Consider the following 20,139-nt stretch of genomic DNA (forward strand, 5'->3'; position numbering starts at 1 on the left):
AAGGTTTTGGCTGAAAAGTGTATCATCACACTCACTACTATTTAAATAACAATCAGTTTTTATTTTGGGAATATTTTTCTTATATCAAGAAGGGAACAAACAAGGCAAGAAAGAATAAAGAGATGAGAAACAGAACTGAAAAGCACAGAAACTGATCGTTAAAAGAAATGAGGAAGCAAAATAGTATTAAGACAAGAATCTAAATGTAACTGAGATCAAAAATAAAAAGAATAAATAAAAGTAAATTAGCTATCCTTCTGTATTTTCATCGGTTAATCCATAAAGGTAATTGAACTTAACGGTCTTGTGTATGGTCTGCAGGAGGAAGCAGGAGTACCCAGAGAGAACCTGCATGCACATGGGAAGGGGAGGGAGGCGGGCACCAAGAGAATATGACAACATATTTAACTAAAAATGTGTGAAGCGTGTTAATAGATATATTAAATACATAACAATTACGGAAAATGCCAGAAAATTTTTAATCCAGGACTTTCTTGCTCCAAGACAACGGTGTTAAAAATGGCAGCAATAAAAATAAATAAATGCATAAGTTTAATCATTTTCTATAAAGAAAATATCTCGAATCACAACAAATAAACAAAAAAAAATCAGCATGAGAAGTAAAATTACTTAAAATCAATATTTCGTCAAACTAAAACTGAAGTGTACTGACACGTTTCCCTTTCACGCCACCAGAGGGCGCTGTAGGCTGTAATAAGTAACTCTATTCCCCCATGTGTCCCCACAGATCCATCTCTGACGGTCCATCACTCAATCCTGCACCACCAGCCGCCACCGAGCGGCACCCAGGCGTACGACACCCTGAGCCTGGAGAGCTCCGACAGCTTGGAGACCAGCGTCTCCACTGGCAACTCCGGCTGTACTCCGGAAAGGTGAGAGACTGCCCTGTTTCCATGGGAACATCCAAGTCTGCCCTCTCTGTTTGAAGAAAAGGTCACTAGGCTTTGTTCCTGTCACAGCGGGCTTTGTTACACGCCTTTTTGCTCACGTGACGGCGCTGGCTGTTGCCATGCCAAACCCATTCAAGTTTCTGAAGTTAGGTTTCCACCGCGGTGTTAATGAAGAGTCCGCGCCTTGCTCTCGCTCTCCTGCTGTTCTGATTCCAGGCGTGTTTGTTTACCTTTTTTCGCCTCCCCCTCTGGCCCCTTCTTCTCATCCGAAGCCTTGTCATATCCGTGTAATCAATGCAAACTTCCCCTGTGTGACTTGTAGCGCCTGTGGGTTGGAGGCCCAGAGGATAGAGGAGATGGAGAAGATGTTGAAGGAGGCGCAGCAGGAGAAAGCCAGGCTGATTGAGAACAGAGTGAGTTCCCCACGCTACAGCTGGAGGGCTTTCACATAAAATCAACACAATGCATGTCAGTCTGCCATCACTGCATCTTCTTGGGAAACAAGCACACAAACATGAAAACACAATAATTTGTCGTCAGTATTTAGTCATTTTTAGAAGTTTATTTGAAGCAGTGTTCAATTTATAACTGATGTTTCATGATAGAGATATTATTATATGAGCAAAAGAAAATTTGTAAATTTTCACAATATTTTAAATCATTAAATAATAATAGTAACCAAACTGAAGTAATGGTAAAAACTATTTGATAAAAATCACAAAGTATTTCAGCGTAGTCGAAATGTGACTCGGAGATGTTTAAGGAAAATCTCCTGTTTTACTTCTTCAATAGATTACATCTACCTTAGACGTCAAAGCAAACAGAAGACTTTCTGAAATAAAGTTATAAAATATTTTGTTTTTATCAGTTTTTTTTAATGCTGAAATAAAGCAGACCTGTGAGTAAGTATCTGAAAGCTGCAAAGGATCATTTTACGTCAGCAAAGCTTCCCCTTTTCCACTCGCAGACTAAAGGGATAGATTTTACAAAACCCTGGATTGGGACTTGAATTCTCAGGTGCATCCTCTGACAGTTGTCTGCTTTGTATCGCAATATTTGCCTGCCATTAACATATATTCCCGTCTCGCTCTTATTGTCTCTCCCCCTCGGTCTGCTCTCTGCGCTCTCTTCTGTCCCGACGCTCCCAGGAGAGGGAGGTGCAGGCTCGGCGGCAGATGTTGGAGGAGGAGCGGAGGAGGCGAGAGGAGGCCGAGAGGAGGCTTCAGGACGAGTCGGCCCACAGGCGGAGGCTGGTGGAGGAGGAGGTGAAGATGAGAGAGAAGCACTTCTCCCAGGTCAGTGGAGCGGTGGGGAGAGAAGAGGGAGGCGACGGAGGGGTAGGAGAGGCTTGAGGGGGACAAGGATGAGAGGCGAGGCAATAAAGGGAGGAAGATCAAAGATTGTCGAAGAAAGGAGAAGGACCGAGGGGAGGGGAGGGGAGAGAGAAAGAGGGAAAGACAAAAAGAAATGAGGAGGGGTAGGGTGGAAAATAATAGATACAAATAACATACACTAGGCTTTAATCACAACTGTGTTTACCAGCAGTAATTATGGAAAAATTAAACTTAAATATGCCAACATCAGCATTTCAATGTAGATGTTGGCATCCCCTTATAAAAGTGAAAAAAAAAGCCTTAAGACTAACAAATATAAATATATCTCGGTAGCATAATTCAGTTTATTTGTCATAGTAGAAATACTTTCACTTCTACAGTGAAAAGCTGACTTTGCTGCCTGCAAGGATGCCACTTGAAAAGGTTAAAAATAAAGTGTGCAAGTTGCTATAGGACCGCAGCATCTTGTTTGTCTAACAATCACCAGAAGCTGCGGTGTCTGCATTCGAAAGTGACAACTAGGCCTGTCACAATAAACAAATCAATTAATCGCATGATAGATTAAAAGAAACTCAATAATTTTCATTTGCCTGATTTGTTGTTTTTCTCTTTTTTGTATCGTTTTACCAAAAACTGAATGATAAAAGTCTTCAGTCTGGTGTTTTGGTTTCAATTACCTCTTTTTTAATTTTATTTAATAATTATTTTTATTATCCTGTATTTGCACCCTACGACTTTATCCAAAGACATGCGGTCCCTCAGCGGGCTTTCATGAAAGTCCACAGTTATTTCTCTGCTGGCGCTGCATTTCCACAAAACACAACTCCAATAGTGCTGGAGATTGATCTGGCTGATCTTCCTTAACCCTAGGACGGGGAAACACATTGATTTGTTGTTTTAATTATGAGATTGCTGTTTCCTGCAGCAAAAGAGAGGTTTACAGAAGCAGAGAGAGAGGAGGCGTAAAACCGATCCAGAATACAACTTCATCTAGCAAACATCCAAGAGGAGAACCTTATTTAGTATTTAAAAAACTGTTGTTTTTTTTTTTACATTTGTATCTGTTACTGAAATTTATTTAAATGAATGACAATATAAAATTAAACCTGCAGCCAACATTAACCTGATATGTTTGAAGTCAGAAATATTCTCTCAGTAAGACAGCTTTCTGCTTAATCACTACTAAAACATTTAGTATCTTTTCACAGTTTAGTAAGAAACAACATGGGATGTTTTCCTGTCGCAGGCCCGTCCAATGACTCGCTACCTGCCAAACCGTAAGGAGGAGTTTGACCTGCGCGCCCATGTAGAGTCGTGTGGCCACTGCATAGACACCTGCCCCTTCGTCATCCTCACTGAGAAAATGTGCAAAGGCCACCTGGTGAAGATGGGAGGCAAGATCAAATCATGGAAGAAACGCTGGTTCGTTTTTGACCGACTGAAGAGGAACTTCTGCTATTACATCGGTGAGGATGAATTGGTCTGGATTGGCTCATTATAATTATAATGAGCCAATTTTCATTGGCTCGTTATAATTGAATCATGTCAAACACCATCGATTGAGAAGATCTGGCAGCAAATGTTCTTAGTTTGATGTGCATAAATCATCTCATTTGTAATAAAAAAAGTGTTGTTTACAAAGTTTTTAAATTACACATGTCTTTAGGTAACGCTGCTTTCCAAAATCCTTAACTCCTTCTGCTTTCAAGGCCTAAACATTGCAGCTTCAATTGAATCCAGTATTTTGCTTTCTGCATTAACAGAACTCACTAAATTATTGATGTTGGATTTTATTTTGCACACCGTTTCACTTTGTTCCTGATCATTTGCGTTGATTTAACCTGTTAACTTTTAAACATCCTCACTTACGGCTTAGGGCTTATCCCACACAAAACAGCACCGCTTCTCCTCTAACGATTCTGCACTTTGCTCTGACGATAAACATTTTCCCAATTAAAAAGTGGAGTTTTATTCTCCGCCGCCATTTATTGTTTAAAACAAAGTCAGACTGTTGCTTTTTGTTCTTCACGTCCATCAGAATCTGGCACAAAAGGGGTTTTCTGAATAATTCACAAACATGTTTTGAAGCATTATTTTACAATCAATTTCAAAATAGAATCCAAGCACATTTCCATCCCTGACTCCGCTGCTCCTTTTGCTCCTCTCTCCATTCACTCGCCTAGCCTTTTCACCCGCTCACTCCTGACGAAGATGATGGTGATGACGGTGATGAAACAAGATGCAATAGTTTCTCTGGATGTGTTTTTCTCAGGGTGGAGGCTAGCTCCTGGCTTGTTCGTGACTAATAAAACGAAACTCACATTTCAAAAACATTTATCTCATTACTAAGCAGATTTGACTTATGAAGAAGGGAAAGTGGGAACAAAGTGTGGAAGGCAACTCAAAAGGCCGCCGCTAATTGTTGGAGGATGTTTCCATCTCCGCTCTTTGAGGAGAGTCAAAGGGACGACTCCTGATTGTTTGGACGAGACAATTCAGAGTCTGAAGGTTGAATTTCTCTGAAGAAAATTCGCTTTAGGTTTAAAAGCCCAGAAACCACAGAAACCCTTCAGCTCAGTGACAACAAGTAACGAACTTCAACGTCAGGTTTCACTGCAACACGACTCCCCAAACTCTTTGGCGTGGAGCGAGTGAGTGTGAAACCTGAGGGACAAAAGAACTGAGACCGGACATCTGACAGAACCTCTGACCTGCTCTAAGCTCATTCTTTTCAACAAGAAAACATGAAATGTGATACAAAAAAGTTGAGTTTCTTCTTAACGCTTATGCCAATTTTCACCCTCGCCATCAGCAAAAAGGCACAAACAGAGAGAGAGAGAGGCAGACGATCCAGAAAGTACAGCTGAAGAAAACAAGTCAGATTAATAGGATGGCAAAGACTTGAGGCATAGCTGGAAATAGACTCACACGTCTAATTAACTTTTGCTCTGATACACTTCTGCTCATACCTATTCATGGATCAGACGGTGCTGGGGAAAAGACTTTTATCCCTTATTCCTGTTTTTGTGTCCATTCTCGCCGTTTTAATTTGAGTTTCAGCTCCTCTTTCTGCTTATTCGCAGCAAAGCCTGAAATTACTCAAACCCCTGGCAGATTCAGATTTCAAATTATTTTCATTCAAACCAGAAGCAACATCTATCTGATTAAAAAGTGTTCAAATTATTATTTTAAAAATGCACAAACAAATAAAAAACAAGTAAAAGCAACAGAAAAAAAGAATATTCTGTTCTTCTGTCCACTTACACTTAAATTTAAGCCTTTTTGGTTTTCTTACCCTTCATTTATATTTCTCTTACATTTCTATTTGTGTTATTTTTCATAAAGCCGTATGTTTTTGTTTAAAGTAAAGATTAAGGTATTTGTAATATTTTCCACCGTTCTCAGCAGGTAAAAAGAAACACTTTCCTGCCCTCCTTTTATTATAACACGGTTTCCTCTCTTCGCCCGCTGATTCTCCTGTTTGGAGTTCGGTCTGGCAGAGGTCTTGCATCAGTGCAACAAGATGTAATGTAATGTAACTTAATATATTTATTTTTATTTTTCTCGTCTCAGACAAGCATGAGACCAAGCTGAAAGGGCTCATTTACTTCCAGGCGATTGAAGAGGTTTACTACGATCACCTGCGCAGCGCCGCCAAGGTAAACGCTCCTCTATCATAAATACTTTTCTAAATTCAGATGTTTTGCGTCAATTTTATTTCTTTACAAATTCAACAGTTTGTGAGAAATGGGATTGATAAAAAAAAAACATGTTGGTGTCCTTTTTAAGCAGATAAAATCAAATGTCTTTGATAAGCTTCAAATTTGTGTTTGTAACAAATTCCTTTTGAGTCAAATTGTACAGATAATTAGACAGAGAAAACATTTTAGGACAGAAATGTCGTAAAAGGTTTAACTTCATCTTTTGTTTGTTTTAACAAAATTGCTGGTTGAACAAATATCGTCATCCTTAACCGTACTATAAAAAGAAATGTTAATCTGGACTTTTACTGGATCCGGTTCGAAGAGATCCAGGCTGATGAGATTTTCAGCAACAAACTGTGCAACTGGTGGGAAAACAGAGGCTTGTTAAATTGCATTTCACCAGAAACTCTTTGAAATTACAAAACCTACTTTTTTTAATTTACAAATATTTGGTGGCCAGGTTGATCTTTTAGTAGATTAATGATTCACCAAAGACAAAATCACTCTTCTTCCATTTCAGTCCCCAGACATAAATCCTAAATCAGAACGAATTCAGGACTTAATTAGTGGTCAAATATCTATCTTAAACATTTCTCACTGTTGGATTTTTTTTAACTTCTACTGAATAGATTCACGCAGCATAAAGGTTGGAATTTAAAAAAGAAAAAATCAGGCTGAGAAGAATTATTTGCAGATCATCACCAGGGATGCCAATGAACGTTCTGGATATTAATGAAAACAGTCTGCATAGTTTCTGCGTTTTAGTAAAATAAAATCTCCTCTTGTTGTGACCCAGAGTCCCAATCCAGCTCTGACCTTCTGTGTGAAAACTCACGACCGGCTTTACTACATGGTGGCCCCGTCTGCGGAGGCCATGAGGATCTGGATGGACGTCATAGTTACGGGCGCGGAGGGCTACACACAGTTTATGAGCTGAGAGACGGACGCTAGGAGGAGGAGGAGGAGGAGGATGATCATGAGAGGAGAAAAGGAGGCAAGTGGACATCGGCGTGCTGACCTGCTTCCTGCTGGAGCTGACATGAATGGAGTGAATGTTTGAAGCGCAGGAACGTCTGAGGAGAGGAAATAACTTCACGACACCGTAAACTGAACGAGGGCTCAGTCCTGACACAGGCGCGTTTTAAAGAAACGAAGCCGAGTCATTTCTGAATGTGCTTTAAACAATTTCAGGCAAAAAATGTTCAAGATTTCTTAATTTTTTTTTTTTAACATCAAATTGTTTACACCTCTAAAGATAATATAAGCATGCAGTGTTATCCCTGTAACCTTTTTATATATTTTAACATTTTATCCAGATGCAGAAAATATTTAATATTCGCAACACTAAACTCACTAGAAACATTTCAGCAGAACAATGGATGTTACAAAGTAAAATGTAACTTTGCTTGGTGCCAAATACAAATATACAGTGAATGACTTTTACATGATTTTTTGTTAATATCTGTATTTATATATTGTCCCAAAAGCTATTCATCCAGGTACATAACAGAGCGATACATTTGTACTTTATATGAAAATCTCAAATACTTCTCGTAAAATTTCTATAAAAAGCAACATTTACAGTGCTATTAAGATATTCTAAAATACACATTAAATATAAATAAAAATGTATAAAGCAGACATTCTTGTTTTGTGTTTTTAATGATAACATGTTAGTGCTTTTTTCCTCTTTTATTTTATTTAGCGTTTTATCCTGGCAGCTTAGGAAATTGGTCACCTTAGTGTCAAGGCAGAAAATATCTTATTCCCCCAATTAACTTTATTAAATTGATGGCACAAAAACTGATTACATTATGATTATTTTTACAGATACTGTCAGGATAGCCTTATTCCCGTCATACATAAAATTATCACTTGTGAAAGGATTTATTTTTATTGACTAAGATTATATTTTATTGTTGTTGTTTGCAGTTATTCGATGATCTGAATCGTTTAAAATTGACAAAAGCAAAATCACTTTTTACATTTCAGGTTTCCACTTAGAGTGGAGGATTGACAGAGGGCACAGAAATGAAAGCAATAATAATAAAAAAACAAGGCGTAGCAATAAAATAATAACAATAATTTAAATAAAAGCAAAGCGTCTCTGTCTCCCCGGCCATACCAGCAGCAAACGGGACATTTTAGTTAAACTGAACAAAGTCACAACCCTGTTCTTCCTCTCTTAATTAGAAGCTACACAAACAAGTCATTAATTACGAGCTTTCTGTAAATTTCCTCACACACTCTAACGAGCTGCTAACTTTCACGAAGGTGTTCTCTTTAAATCCTCGCTCCTTATCTGTTTACATAACATTCAGGTGGTGTGTTGTATTAATTGGCTCATTAACTTTTTTATTTTGTTTAAATACATTTATACTAGATGGACCAGATCAACTCAAATCAGACCAACATGTTTGCGTTTTTTTTTTTTCCGGTAGCCTAATTAATTACATGACTTGTCTGCAGTAGGTGAGCTACATAAAAATAATGAAAAGAGAAAATGAAATTACATGCAACATGCATGATTCAACATGGAGAAATCTGAACCCCACACATGCAGCACAACATACTTCTTATCTCCTCATGAAGTGAGCCTCCTTCTCCTGCACCTATTTCACATCACATCCACCATAGATTAGAAAAAAGAAAAGTGAATGAGGAGCTTTGATAATGATAACATTTGACTGGACTGCATGATTAATTCACCTGCAGTAATCGGAGGAATATTTAGCAGATGTGTAGTTAATCATGAAAACACACCTTGCTCCTGACAGATAGCAATTAGATTCAGCACTTGAAATGTTAATCCCCTATTCCCTTAGTTGAAGTGAAAACATGTTGTGTAATATTTATGAAAATGAGCCGCTGTCCTTTTTGAGATCCGTGCAGGTGAGAAGAGAGACAGTCTGCGACCTTATGAAGATTTGCATTCCTCTGACCTTGGGAGAGATTTCCACACATCAGTGTTTCTCTGAGCCTCCAGAGCACCCGGCCGCATAGTAAACAGATCTTTTAAGAGGGCAATGTGAGCTCATTACCGCGGCGACGAGCATGAGTGACACCTCGCCTTATTGTTGGCGAAATATTAATGAGCCCAGGATGATCTCTACTTTCTTTCATAGGAGTAGACCAGGCCTTCGCCGCCCAGGCCTTGCAGTTCAAATAAGATGGGCTGCAAATCAGCGCAGCTCTCATTTGAGTTTCCCAGCATTAATGGGAGAAATTAGGCTTGTCTAAAAACAACCCTTACAAATTCCCGATGAAACAGAGACGTCCTGCCAGCTCAGGCAGAAAGTTTACAGCGGTTCCCTGTCAAAGGCTCTGCTTCCACCGCCTTCACAGCGTGCGCCCACGATTCATACGCTTTCATATCCACATGTGAGTTCAGATTAATTTAGGAGATTAAAGAGGGAAGATTTCCGATGCCCATCCCTAAACACGCCTTCTGCTTACTGAGACACACACGCAGGCGTCACGGATCAAAGCAGGTTTCATTTGAAACGGCAGAACTTACCTCCTGATGTTTACTGCGTTACATAGATCACTCATTGTAATGAATGGAAACAGACGAGATTATAATACAGTACTTGGTCATTTAATCAGTGTTTTTTGGTGTTATGGCAACCGCTACAATACTTGGTCAAAAATATTTGGTAATGCTGTATTTGAAGGGGTGTACACTGTCATAAACACAACACCTGTTATAAACATGAAGGAGTCTTTATGAATGTTTATGACAGTTGTCATGAAATGTCATTCGGTAAATAAGGACACTTTTAATGCAAAGTTGTACTAAAACTTGCATTAAAAGGGCATTAAGGGGCGTGCCATGGTGGCGTAGTGGTTAGCGCGACCCATATTTGGAGGCCTTGAGTCCTCGACGTGGTCGGCGCGGGTTCGACTCCCGGACCCGGCGACATTTGCCGCATGTCTTCCCTCCTCTCCTTCCCCGTTTCCTGTCAGCCTACTGTCATATAAGGGACACTAGAGCCCACGAAAAGACCCCCTGGAGGGGTAAAAAAAATTAAATAAAAAAAGGGCATTCAATTGTCAACTTTGCACTAAACGTGTCATTATTTCCCGACTGACATTTCATGACAACAGTCATAAACATTCATAAAGACTCCTTCATGTTTATAACAGGTGTTATGTTTATGGCGATGTCATGTCAAATAAAGTGTTACCAAATATTGTAACAGGGCGAAATAAATTACAAGAATAAAGACAGCAAAGACATGAACAGCATACATGTAACCACCTGCTGGACATTATTATTTTTGTATGTCGCAATAAAAAAATTAGCTGAATAACTCTACATTGGGTACGTTTTCTTGAACTTTTGTCATTTTAAAACTGAAAACTTCAATGTTTTCTTTTGACATTTTGTGTGACAGACCAACACAATGTAGTGCCTATTAGAGAAGCTGATATTTAAGATTAATCCCTGAGAGATAGTATCCTACAGATTTTAGACTCCTCCCGGCTCCAAGGCACCTAAATTAAATAAATGATTAATCTGGAGCTGAATTACATGAGGAAGTTCATCCATTTCATAGATGTTGCAAAACTAACACAACAAGAACAATGTTGCTTCTCTTGAATTGTGGAATTAAATAAATAATAACACAAAGTTATATTTAAAAAGGTTTAATAATATAAAGAGAAAGCTCTTAAAAGCAGAACAGCTTCACTAGTCTAAGATCTCACAAAGGATAAAAAGAAGCAAGTAGGTTCTTCTAACCTAACTTCAAATCATATCATTTTTGCATAATAATTATATATTAGGCTTGATAATTTTTCAAAGGGTTTTACAGGCCTCAACAGATTTTATTTACTATGAAAAAGGACAAAAGTGACTGCATTGAAAATGTTGCTGACCCTTTAGAAGAAGTAGGAAAAATATTGCATGTTGCACTTGTTAAACCTCATGTACTGTTTATCCATTTGCAGCACAGCAGAGCAGCCTGTGTTTGATGAAAACCTCTCCCTGAAAGCATCCAGTAACAGTACATAAAAACTGTAAAAACACAAAACAAAGCTGCAACACAAACCTGAAGTGTAATAAATAACTCAAAGTACACAGATTTTCATCATTGAAAAGATTTTTTTGTTTGTCTCAAGCGGCCATGAAACTATCTTGCACATCAGCTGTAAAGCTCAAAGGTGACAGACGATGAGCCTCTGGGGTTTTGTACCTCTGAATCACACTCTGAGTGCTGTAAATAACCTAGATGGATCTTCTGGGACTTAACGCCACACTAACTTTATTTTTTGAACTGTTGTACTTTTCTTTTTTATCTTATTTGCCATTTTCCACAACATAAAAAAATCAAAATTTGTATCTAACTGCTGACACATGATATCAACCGTCACTTTCAGGAGTTTACTTTATTGTGCCAGATCAACAAATCTTGCGCTTTGGAGTTCGAGTTGATAAAAGCAAGTGATATCCTGTGGGATCTCAAAGAAGGACTTCATAGTATTTTTGTTTTTTCTTTACATCATACACCTCTAATTCACCGTCAAGTCCTCGAGGACCAGTACATAAACACAACCCCGCGAGTCACCGCTTTCGTCACGGTTCGAAACCAAAGCAGGTTAGTCTTGTTTTAAAATTCATGAAGGAAATTAAATTGTTACCTTGTCGAGAATTGATTACCTGTTTTTATGCCAAACGCACAAACATGCAAGCAGTCACTGGACTGAACACAAGCAGGGACATCCGCAAATCCCCTCTGAGGGGGCTTCCATTCACAAGTGGTAACTGCACTGCATGTTTTCCTCATGTGTTCAAAGAGGGGCAAAAGTTGAGGACAATAAATTCTGAGAGAGATGATGATGAAATGATGCTGTAACCCTCACTAACGTGCCATACATGCACTTGGCATGCAAGCGTAGACTTTTCCAACTTCTCGGCTCATGCACAATATTCAATTAGCCTGGGCATCAGTTATGGAAGAGTTATGTTCAAATATCTTAAACACATTCGAGGATCAGTTTGATCTAATGTCGTTCGCTCTGTCGAAGCGGGTTTGTTAACTTCAGTTGGGAAGTTTGTGTGACTTGAAAAATCTGTCTTCCATCCTGTAAGCCCTACAGATGTTCTAAGCAGGTGTCTTCCTGAATATAAAACAAAAAATAAACAAATTGTTCTTCTTCACGGAGAAAAGCAGCGATCCTGTCATGAGCAGCACCTCGGCTATCTCTTATCATGACACATAAACAGGAAGCTCTCAGTGGGCCAATTAATACGAACAGAGAGAGCAGTCAGCGGTTTCCTGTGAGACCTGCCAACTTCACCAGCTACTACTATCTCAATCTGGTTTCCATTACGACCACATTTATCTTGATTGCATCAGGTTGCCTTTCTACAAATCTCTCCAATTGCTTCTTATACAGCAGATACAACATGTTAGGCTCAATAGAGAAATCATCGAGACATAGAAGAACAAATACGGAGTTGAGAAAAGTATTTGTCCTCTCGCAGATTTTCTTCTGTTTTCATGACATTTCAATATTTAATGTTTCAATGTGTGACAAAGATGATATTACAATATTTCATTTATTTAAGGGAAGACTCAACCCAGACCAGCATACCCTTTTGTGAAAAAGTTATTGGCTTCTAACCATAATAAACGATCTGGCCAAGATTTACCTTTAAGGTTTGCAACAACTGACTATGAGATTGTTAAGATGTTTTTGGGCTACTCTCATTTAGATTTAAGTGTTCTTGAGCACAAAAACCCCTCACACTTTTTAGTTTACACAACAGCATCACAATGAATTTAGGCCCAATCACTAAAAACTTGTGTTTTCTTTTTTCATCTATTGAGTGACGGACTTGCTGATGTGATTTGGATCATTGTTTTGTTGCATAACTCAAGTGCAACTGAGCTTAAAGTCAAAAACTGTTGGCCAGACATTCTTCATTTCATGATGATTTGTTTTGGCAGAGAAGACAAAGATCTATGTATAATTATTTGAGTTTTGTTTGACCTACTGTCCATTGGGTGCCTTTTTTGTTCAGCCTCTTTATGATTGTAAAATCATAACCCTAAGCAAAGACATCAAAGTCCTGGGTGGTTTGGATAACTTGTAATTTTAATGAAATCATTCTTTGATCAATGTGTTTATTATTTACTTAGACTATCTTAGTATTAAACATTCCTTTTACAGTTTGAAACCTGCAAGTGTGACAAAAAAGCAACAACACAAGAAGTATTTTACAACAATGTGTGTTTCAAGTTTCCACTTTGAGCACAGACAGCTCCACTGTCGAGACGATGTCATTATCTGAGCTGGAAGCTTCCCAGTGGACAAACTGTTTACTGGCCTATCAATCTGTCACTTGAGCAGAACTGTAAATAAACCTATTGATTCTGGCAAACAGATAACGTCGAAGAAAAGCAACTCAGCAAATGAGACGGAGGAATGGTCGGACGGAGACGTCTGGTGATATAGAGGTAATCTGAGCGAAGAACAGTAGGTAAGGAGGGAAGAGAGAGAGAGATGCAAATCCCATGGCAACAGCAACCAGAAAACAAGTCTAAAATAAGGGCAGTGTCCGCTATTGCTATAGCAACAGAAGAACAGCATACACTCAGCTTTGGGATTTGCTGAGAGGAGAAAAACAAAGCTTTAATTCTAACAAAATTATTATTGATAGACCTTGTCAGTCACTATGTGGGCTGTATATCACCGAATTAGCAAGAGAAAAAATGTTACTCAGCCTGCATTTGGATAACAATGTATTATCTTGAACAATTAATGTCTTTATTCATTGACTTTCTGACATTTTCATCAACAAATTGCTTGTGGAACGATGAGCTAGTTGGTATAAACGTACTATCAACATACATTAAAATACTTAAAACCATTTAAGTCAAAATTAGAATTATAATACTAAAAGCTATTTTAAAAACTATATAATCAGAAAATGTAACTCAATATTTAATCAACAAAAGCAATTTTGGTTTTCAAAAATAAGAACTAATTATTATTATTATATTTATAATTATAATATTTAAAACTGAAACCTAAAGTGCAGCTTTTTGTTAGTGTGGAAAAGTGCTGTACCTGTCACCACACCCGGTTTGTTTACATGAAACATGTGCACCGTCTGCACTGCAGGGGAAAAAAAGACAACGTTGTTGCTTCGCCTTGCCTACCACTATCCAATCATATTTCGCAGCGACAATATTCCAGCCAATGAGAGCGCGGCAGCAGGAGGTCGAACAGCCAATCACAGTGAGCGAGGACCACTGATGCAACGGACCTGCAACAGCCTCCTACTGAACACGAAGAGTAAAATAGTACGTCTACAACAATATACCGTGGTCTATGGTAAACTGAATCCTATGTACACTACGGAGATACACTGTTTAAGTTGCTGGATATGAACAGTACTGCCCCGCTGAGTTTAGAAACGGACATTGCTGGCTTGTCTCTGTTACATCTCATCAAAACCCTGCAGTAACTGACTTATTAAAACTACTTTCTGTCTTACTAAACGTTCTGTGTTTTCACGGCAAGAGCATGACCTGGAATTGACACAACTAAACTATGATTGCGTCTAAAATGACTTAATTGAGATGTTGGAATCGCAACTTTTGAAACAAGTCGTCAATAACAGCTGGGAGAAGGAGTGGGCCGTCCTTCGGTGGTCCTCCGCGGAGGGAGGGAGTGGGCGGAGTGATCTACACAGAACAACAACAACACGTTCCACCCCGGTGACGCAGTCGGTTGCTAGGTGTGAATGAACTGATGCTTTGTCTCGGCCAGGCGGCTCCTCAGTTTACAGGTCGACCACAACAAAGCAGCATCTTCCCCTCTCTGTTTTTGTGCGTCGTTCCGGGGTTATTCGGAGCTAAACATGACTCTTTGAGTTCTTGTTGACGTCGCTGGACCAGAAACGAAGTCGTGCTTTGCTTTAGCAACGCACCCCCAAGTGCTCTACAGTTTCCCCGCAAGAATGGAGTAAGTCAAACTCTTCTACTTCTTCCTTTTTTGTTGTTGTTGTTGTTATGGCTGACCGTTGGAGGTCACTGACTTGTTTACTTCCCACTTTGTTTGCAGTTTCCTGTTTAATTTTAAACGTGTTGTTTGCCCAGTTGTCACCGTTTTTTGTGGTTACTTCAATAAGAGTTTATATATATATTTTTGCTAAACCGTACTTTTGTGTAAACACGTGCATTCAACCTTTTAGATGTATCATAAATTCAGGCATATATTGTCACTTTTCAGTTGTATGTCCCAATAGTTTTAAATAATTTTACTTACTTACTTACTTACTTACTACCCAGTTGTTGTGTAAGATTATGAAAATTAAACGACTCCCTGGTAACAGCCTATAAATTGTCATTGTTGCAATCTGAACCGTTTAAGTGATCAAGCAGAGGATTAATTTAAAAGGAACCTGGATTGGAGGTAGTTGATCTTCATTAATCCCATTTAACCACCAGGGTGCTTCTCACTTGAGACACATGGTTACTGTGGAGTTTCTACATCAACATTGGAGCCCATGACAGCACTACTGAAAGGTCCCACGTGTTTTCAGATGTGAAGTGCACTTTTTGCACTTTTGCTTTGAGGGCCAGTTAAATATCCAAAGGAGACAGCCGTGTCTTCTGGATCCCTTTTTGCTACAATAGTTTTTTTTATTTGAGATAGTCCATTTTGGTTCTTTAATTAAGGGCATTTGCATGTAACTTCATCTGATTTGTAGCCATTTTCTTTCCTGCTACATCTCATCAAAACATGTCATTGTGTGGACATTACTTGCCGAAGGAAGCACTGTCTGTCACTGGTTATTTCATGATTTGATTGAATAATCCGGATGTTTTCAAAGTTGCACGGCGTTCTGATCCCTGCCTCCTCTTGCCCCTGCAGGTTTCATTATGCTCGCCCTGCCCTGCTCTCTGTGGCCCATCTGTCAGACCCCGCTCGCTCTCAGCGTGTGCTCGGACTTGGACTAAATCAAGGCGTCAACAGGCAAAATGATGGCAACATCAGCTCATGTTTGGAGGACTCTTCGTGTCTGCCCGGCAGACCCCCTCGCTCTCTCTCACCCACAGGCTAACCACAGCCAATCACAGGGGTGCAGGGGGGAGGTGTCAGAGAAGAGCCCGCATTTAATTGGTGAGTCGCAGCGAGTGCGTTTTTTTTATATTTTTCCCCATTTCAGGTGGGCTCGGCACTGCAGCACATTCGTCCTTCTTGAACAGTAAGTAAAAAACTAGCTACGATTGTTTTGTCGATATTGTCGGGCGACTTCAGGAAAAATGTTCTGCATTTACGATTGTCGATCAAATTGTGCCTGCACTGCTAGCTTGATATTTTAAACTTTTGTTTTTCCTCCTAGCACTAACATTTTGTGCATCTAACAGATTGTTCCAAACATTTTTCCTCCTCCTGTGTAGGTGATGGTCTCACTGACTGGATGACGGAAGAAGTGGATTTCTCCTCGTACCTCCCAAATCCTCCTTCCCCTCCCTCCTCCACCAATGCCTCCCTTCCCCCTTCACCCCTTCAGAATGATATCCAGGTGCCCTCTGACTTGGAGGTCATGACCTCTTTGCTGCAAGAGGAACTCGCCCAGCTTGAGGACTACTTCCTGTCTGATCCACTGCCAGAGAAAGGGCAGAGGCTGGGAAAATGCGACAGGGGTCCACTGCCGGCGGGTCCTCAGCCATTCAGTCAACTGCCATACGCCTCGTACTCTGCGTCCACCCAATCGGAGTCCAACCCACTTCTTGTTACCCTGGCAACCGGGGAGCTGGACCTGCTGAGCATCTGTGGTGGGCCCATAGGGCGATCCAAAATTCCTAGACATGCCCCGTACAGCTGCAGCCGCCCCAGTGGGTGTGGTAGGAAAAGAGTTCTGGAGAGCATGAGGTTTGGCGAAGGCTACGAAAGCAACGTGTTGGGTTCCAAAGGAAGTAACTCAGGTAACTCTGCTGTGGCCCTGGCGAGTAATTACGGCTCCGTTGAGGACGAGCAGCTGGTAGGGAAAAGCTACTGCCTGGGTAATGCAATCGAGCTTAGACGATGTGCTGGCTTATCCAAAGACGAGAAAAATTGCTGCTTTACCCAAGATGTGATGAGTGGCGCCAAGGTTGTTGGTGGCGGGTTTGGCTTTGGTGGAACACTGGACCCTCCTCAGAAGAAAGAGGATGTGATGATGTACAGCATGAGGGAGGTCAGCGGAAGCACCGCGAACAGCGAGGTGCTGAGCAGCATCAAGGCCAGCGTGGAGGTGACCAAGGCCACCGTGTCTTGGAAAACCGACAGCGGTGAAAGCTGTTACATTCCAGCGACGCCTCAGTCCGAGGCCTTCAGCAGCTTCTTGGGGAACATCAACGAGCAGGTGAAAACAGAGAGTCTGCAGATGCTACAGCCTGATTTACACTGCAATTACCTTGACGATCAGGCCCCAGAATGCTTTCTGATGGCGAGGGAAAGTCTGAATCTGGACAGCTCAGGGCACAGGCAGGCATGCAGACTAAGAGAAGACCACTGCGCTGTGAAATACGAAGAAGACATCATTCCACACGAAGGCGGCGAGCGAAAGCAAAAGAAAAGGGATCAGAACAAAACCGCCGCCCATAGGTAAAATCTTCGCTCCTACTGAATTTCTTTAAAAGCAGCAACAGTTTTCATATGACTTGCGATTAAAAAAAAACAACCAAACAAACAAAACTCAACATCTTTTGCTTGACTTAGGTATCGCCAGCGAAAAAGGGCGGAGCTAGATTCTTTGGAGGAGCAGCTGCACTGCCTGGAGGGGAGGAACCGCGAGCTGCGAGACAAGGCAGAGTCCGTGGAACGTGAAATCCAGTACGTTAAAGACCTGCTGATCGAAGTTTACAAGGCACGCAGCCAAAGGCTCAAGCAGGACACAACACCGTAACGCCACACGACTGCAAGTACACTCAGACCGGGCAAAGCCGAGAAAATGCGCAACTTTTATTTGTTTTCTCGTGAACTGAATGTTTCATGTTTTTTTTTTTTTCTTTTTCCATTGGTGTTGTTTTTATGATGGGGGGGGGGGCACTGCATGCTTTGCTGATGTGAATTGTTTTCTGAATTTTTCAATCAATTCGTTCTCATTTGTTTTTGGCACTGAAATCACCTGAGCCTTCACTGTGGCGCTGCAATGCTCTACCTGACAATCATCTTTAACAGATCTTCCTCTTTCTCTGAATCTACTGAATAACTTTCTTTTTTTTTGGGGGGGGAGATATAATGTCATTTAAACAGCAGGTTACGTATTTATTTTTAGCCTTACATTGAAATTGATGTCAGCAATAGAATCTAAAGAGTCTCCTTTTATTCCTATTTAATTATTTCTTTTTAAATAAAGTTGCTGTATGGAAGTAGATGGATTAGTACTTGTGTTTTGGTGAAACATTTCAGCTTTAACAAACTGTTCCTTATAATGAGGTTCCGACATTTCTTCTTTAACAATCATTCCTTGTAATTGTAGACTAATCAGAACTGTTAAGTTTTAAAATTAAAGAAAGTTCTGTGAAACAATCGGATATGTTTTTCCTATTTAAATATGACTTCAGATATTTTTAAACAACTTGAGTTGCTCTCACGATCATACTGGGACTGTCTAATTCCTCTGCTGTTTCATAACTTAATATAAAAGATCAAATCGCTGCAATATTTTTGCAGCAACGGCTGCAAGAAATGTCCAATTAATTCTGTGCAAACAAGTGTAATCCTAAATGCTTTAAAGTAAACTGAGATGTTGAAAAAAAACTTTTATATTTGGGTGCTTATATTGTAATTAGTGGTGTTTTAGCAGCCTTTCTCTGCATGCTCTTCCATTAATGTATTTTTTTCTTCTCTGAAACAGAATATTTAGAGATTCAGAAATGAGGATTGTCTCCTTAAACTGCTTAAGGCAATAAGTTTTATAGGTCTCCAGCTGAGCTGCACTAATTTGTAACTTTTTATATGTTCAGGGAGTAGTGTGTTGATTTTTTTTTTTCTAAAAAAATGTTGAAAAAAGAAACAAATTCATCAGATTGTTTATTTTTAGGCCGTGTGAAATATTTTACAAGTCATTTATTTAACTAATAGAAACTCTTTTGCACATTACTTTACAAAGCTTTTCCTTTTTTCTTTGCACATTTATTTTTTTAGACAATCATTATTTTTTGCACTTTGTGTTTCTATTTGGGTTTTTTTGGCATGGGATTCATGATGTTTAACCCCCTGCGGTGTACTATCAACAAAACATGTTTAAACCAAAAAATACGGGCCGACAACTCATTGTATCTCCTTGTAATTTTAAAGCGATTTATTCACTATGTGTGTTTCTTTCTGTGTGGTGTAAACTTTCCATTAAAAAAAAAAAAAAAACATAAATAAAAGCGTCATTAACTTGAACCCGTGTGTTTTTTTCCTCAACCTTCCGGAATTGAAATGGCTTTAAACCTGCAGGATCTGAATTAAAAACAACTGACCTGAATGTGTTTTCTTCTTTTCTTTTAGTTGGATAATTTCGGTTTCTGTAGATTAAAGCAAGATTCCGCGGGACGCCGGACAAGAACAAGAAAACCAAAAGCATTTAGTTTTCATCCAACCTTATTGATTTGATCGTCTTTGTGTCTTTAGTTTCTTGTTAAATTGAAGCAAATGCAAAGAGATGAAACGAGCATTTTCTGTATTAATCATTTAAACTTGGCGTTGAGTTGCTTGAATTGTTCTCCGTGCGTTCATCCTTTGGGCCCTTTTATTTATGCAAAGGGATCTAAGGCCAGCGCTTTAAATCTATTTAAAATAAACAAAAAAGTGAATAAAAAATTATTTACGATCCAATCCGTTCACATAAAAAAAAAGTCACTAAAACTCCGCAGCCCGATCCGACGGTTTTATTTCAAAACTGAAAACAACTCCGCTGTGACAGGGTAAAATATGTTTTTTTCTGCGGTTTAAAATATTTATTAAAGATAATCTCCCACCTCCCCACTTTCGTTTGCAATAAACGACCCTTAATTCATTTAGAAGAACGGAGACATTAAAATGCTGTTATGCACTCAAAGCCTCTTAATCTTGCAGCTCACAGCCTGTATAAAATAAATGACAATGATTTAAATATAGTGTGTTTTGCCGTATTAATTTCTAAACATTATTGCCTCTAAGAAAAAAAAAATGTATGTTTGAAATGTATAAATG

The 20,139-nt window shown here is 39.5% G+C and overlaps 2 protein-coding genes across 7 annotated transcripts in view; both read left to right on the top strand.

The window, feature by feature from the left end:
- Positions 1-7,590, top strand: part of LOC102216841 (pleckstrin homology-like domain family B member 1) — a 35,629-nt gene extending 28,039 nt beyond the window's left edge. For all 6 annotated transcript variants that reach the window (XM_023342458.1, XM_023342457.1, XM_023342459.1 and 3 more), the window contains 6 exons: positions 749-893; positions 1,234-1,324; positions 2,060-2,206; positions 3,492-3,711; positions 5,819-5,904; positions 6,746-7,590. In XM_023342458.1, the coding sequence (XP_023198226.1) occupies positions 749-893; positions 1,234-1,324; positions 2,060-2,206; positions 3,492-3,711; positions 5,819-5,904; positions 6,746-6,886 (830 nt within the window). In that variant the 3' untranslated portion in view covers positions 6,887-7,590. The remainder of the gene's footprint in view (positions 1-748; positions 894-1,233; positions 1,325-2,059; positions 2,207-3,491; positions 3,712-5,818; positions 5,905-6,745) is intronic.
- A 6,656-nt stretch (positions 7,591-14,246) lies between these two features.
- Positions 14,247-18,832, top strand: LOC102216582. Its single transcript, XM_005802940.2, has 4 exons — positions 14,247-14,928; positions 15,841-16,089; positions 16,371-17,559; positions 17,674-18,832. The coding sequence occupies exons 2-4, from the start codon at positions 15,948-15,950 to the stop codon at positions 17,858-17,860; spliced, it is 1,518 nt and encodes a 505-aa protein (XP_005802997.1). The 5' UTR covers positions 14,247-14,928; positions 15,841-15,947; the 3' UTR covers positions 17,861-18,832.
- Positions 18,833-20,139: the final 1,307 nt, after the last annotated feature.

Source organism: Xiphophorus maculatus, chromosome 11, assembly GCF_002775205.1.
Source record: "Xiphophorus maculatus strain JP 163 A chromosome 11, X_maculatus-5.0-male, whole genome shotgun sequence".
NCBI lineage: Eukaryota > Metazoa > Chordata > Actinopteri > Cyprinodontiformes > Poeciliidae > Xiphophorus > Xiphophorus maculatus.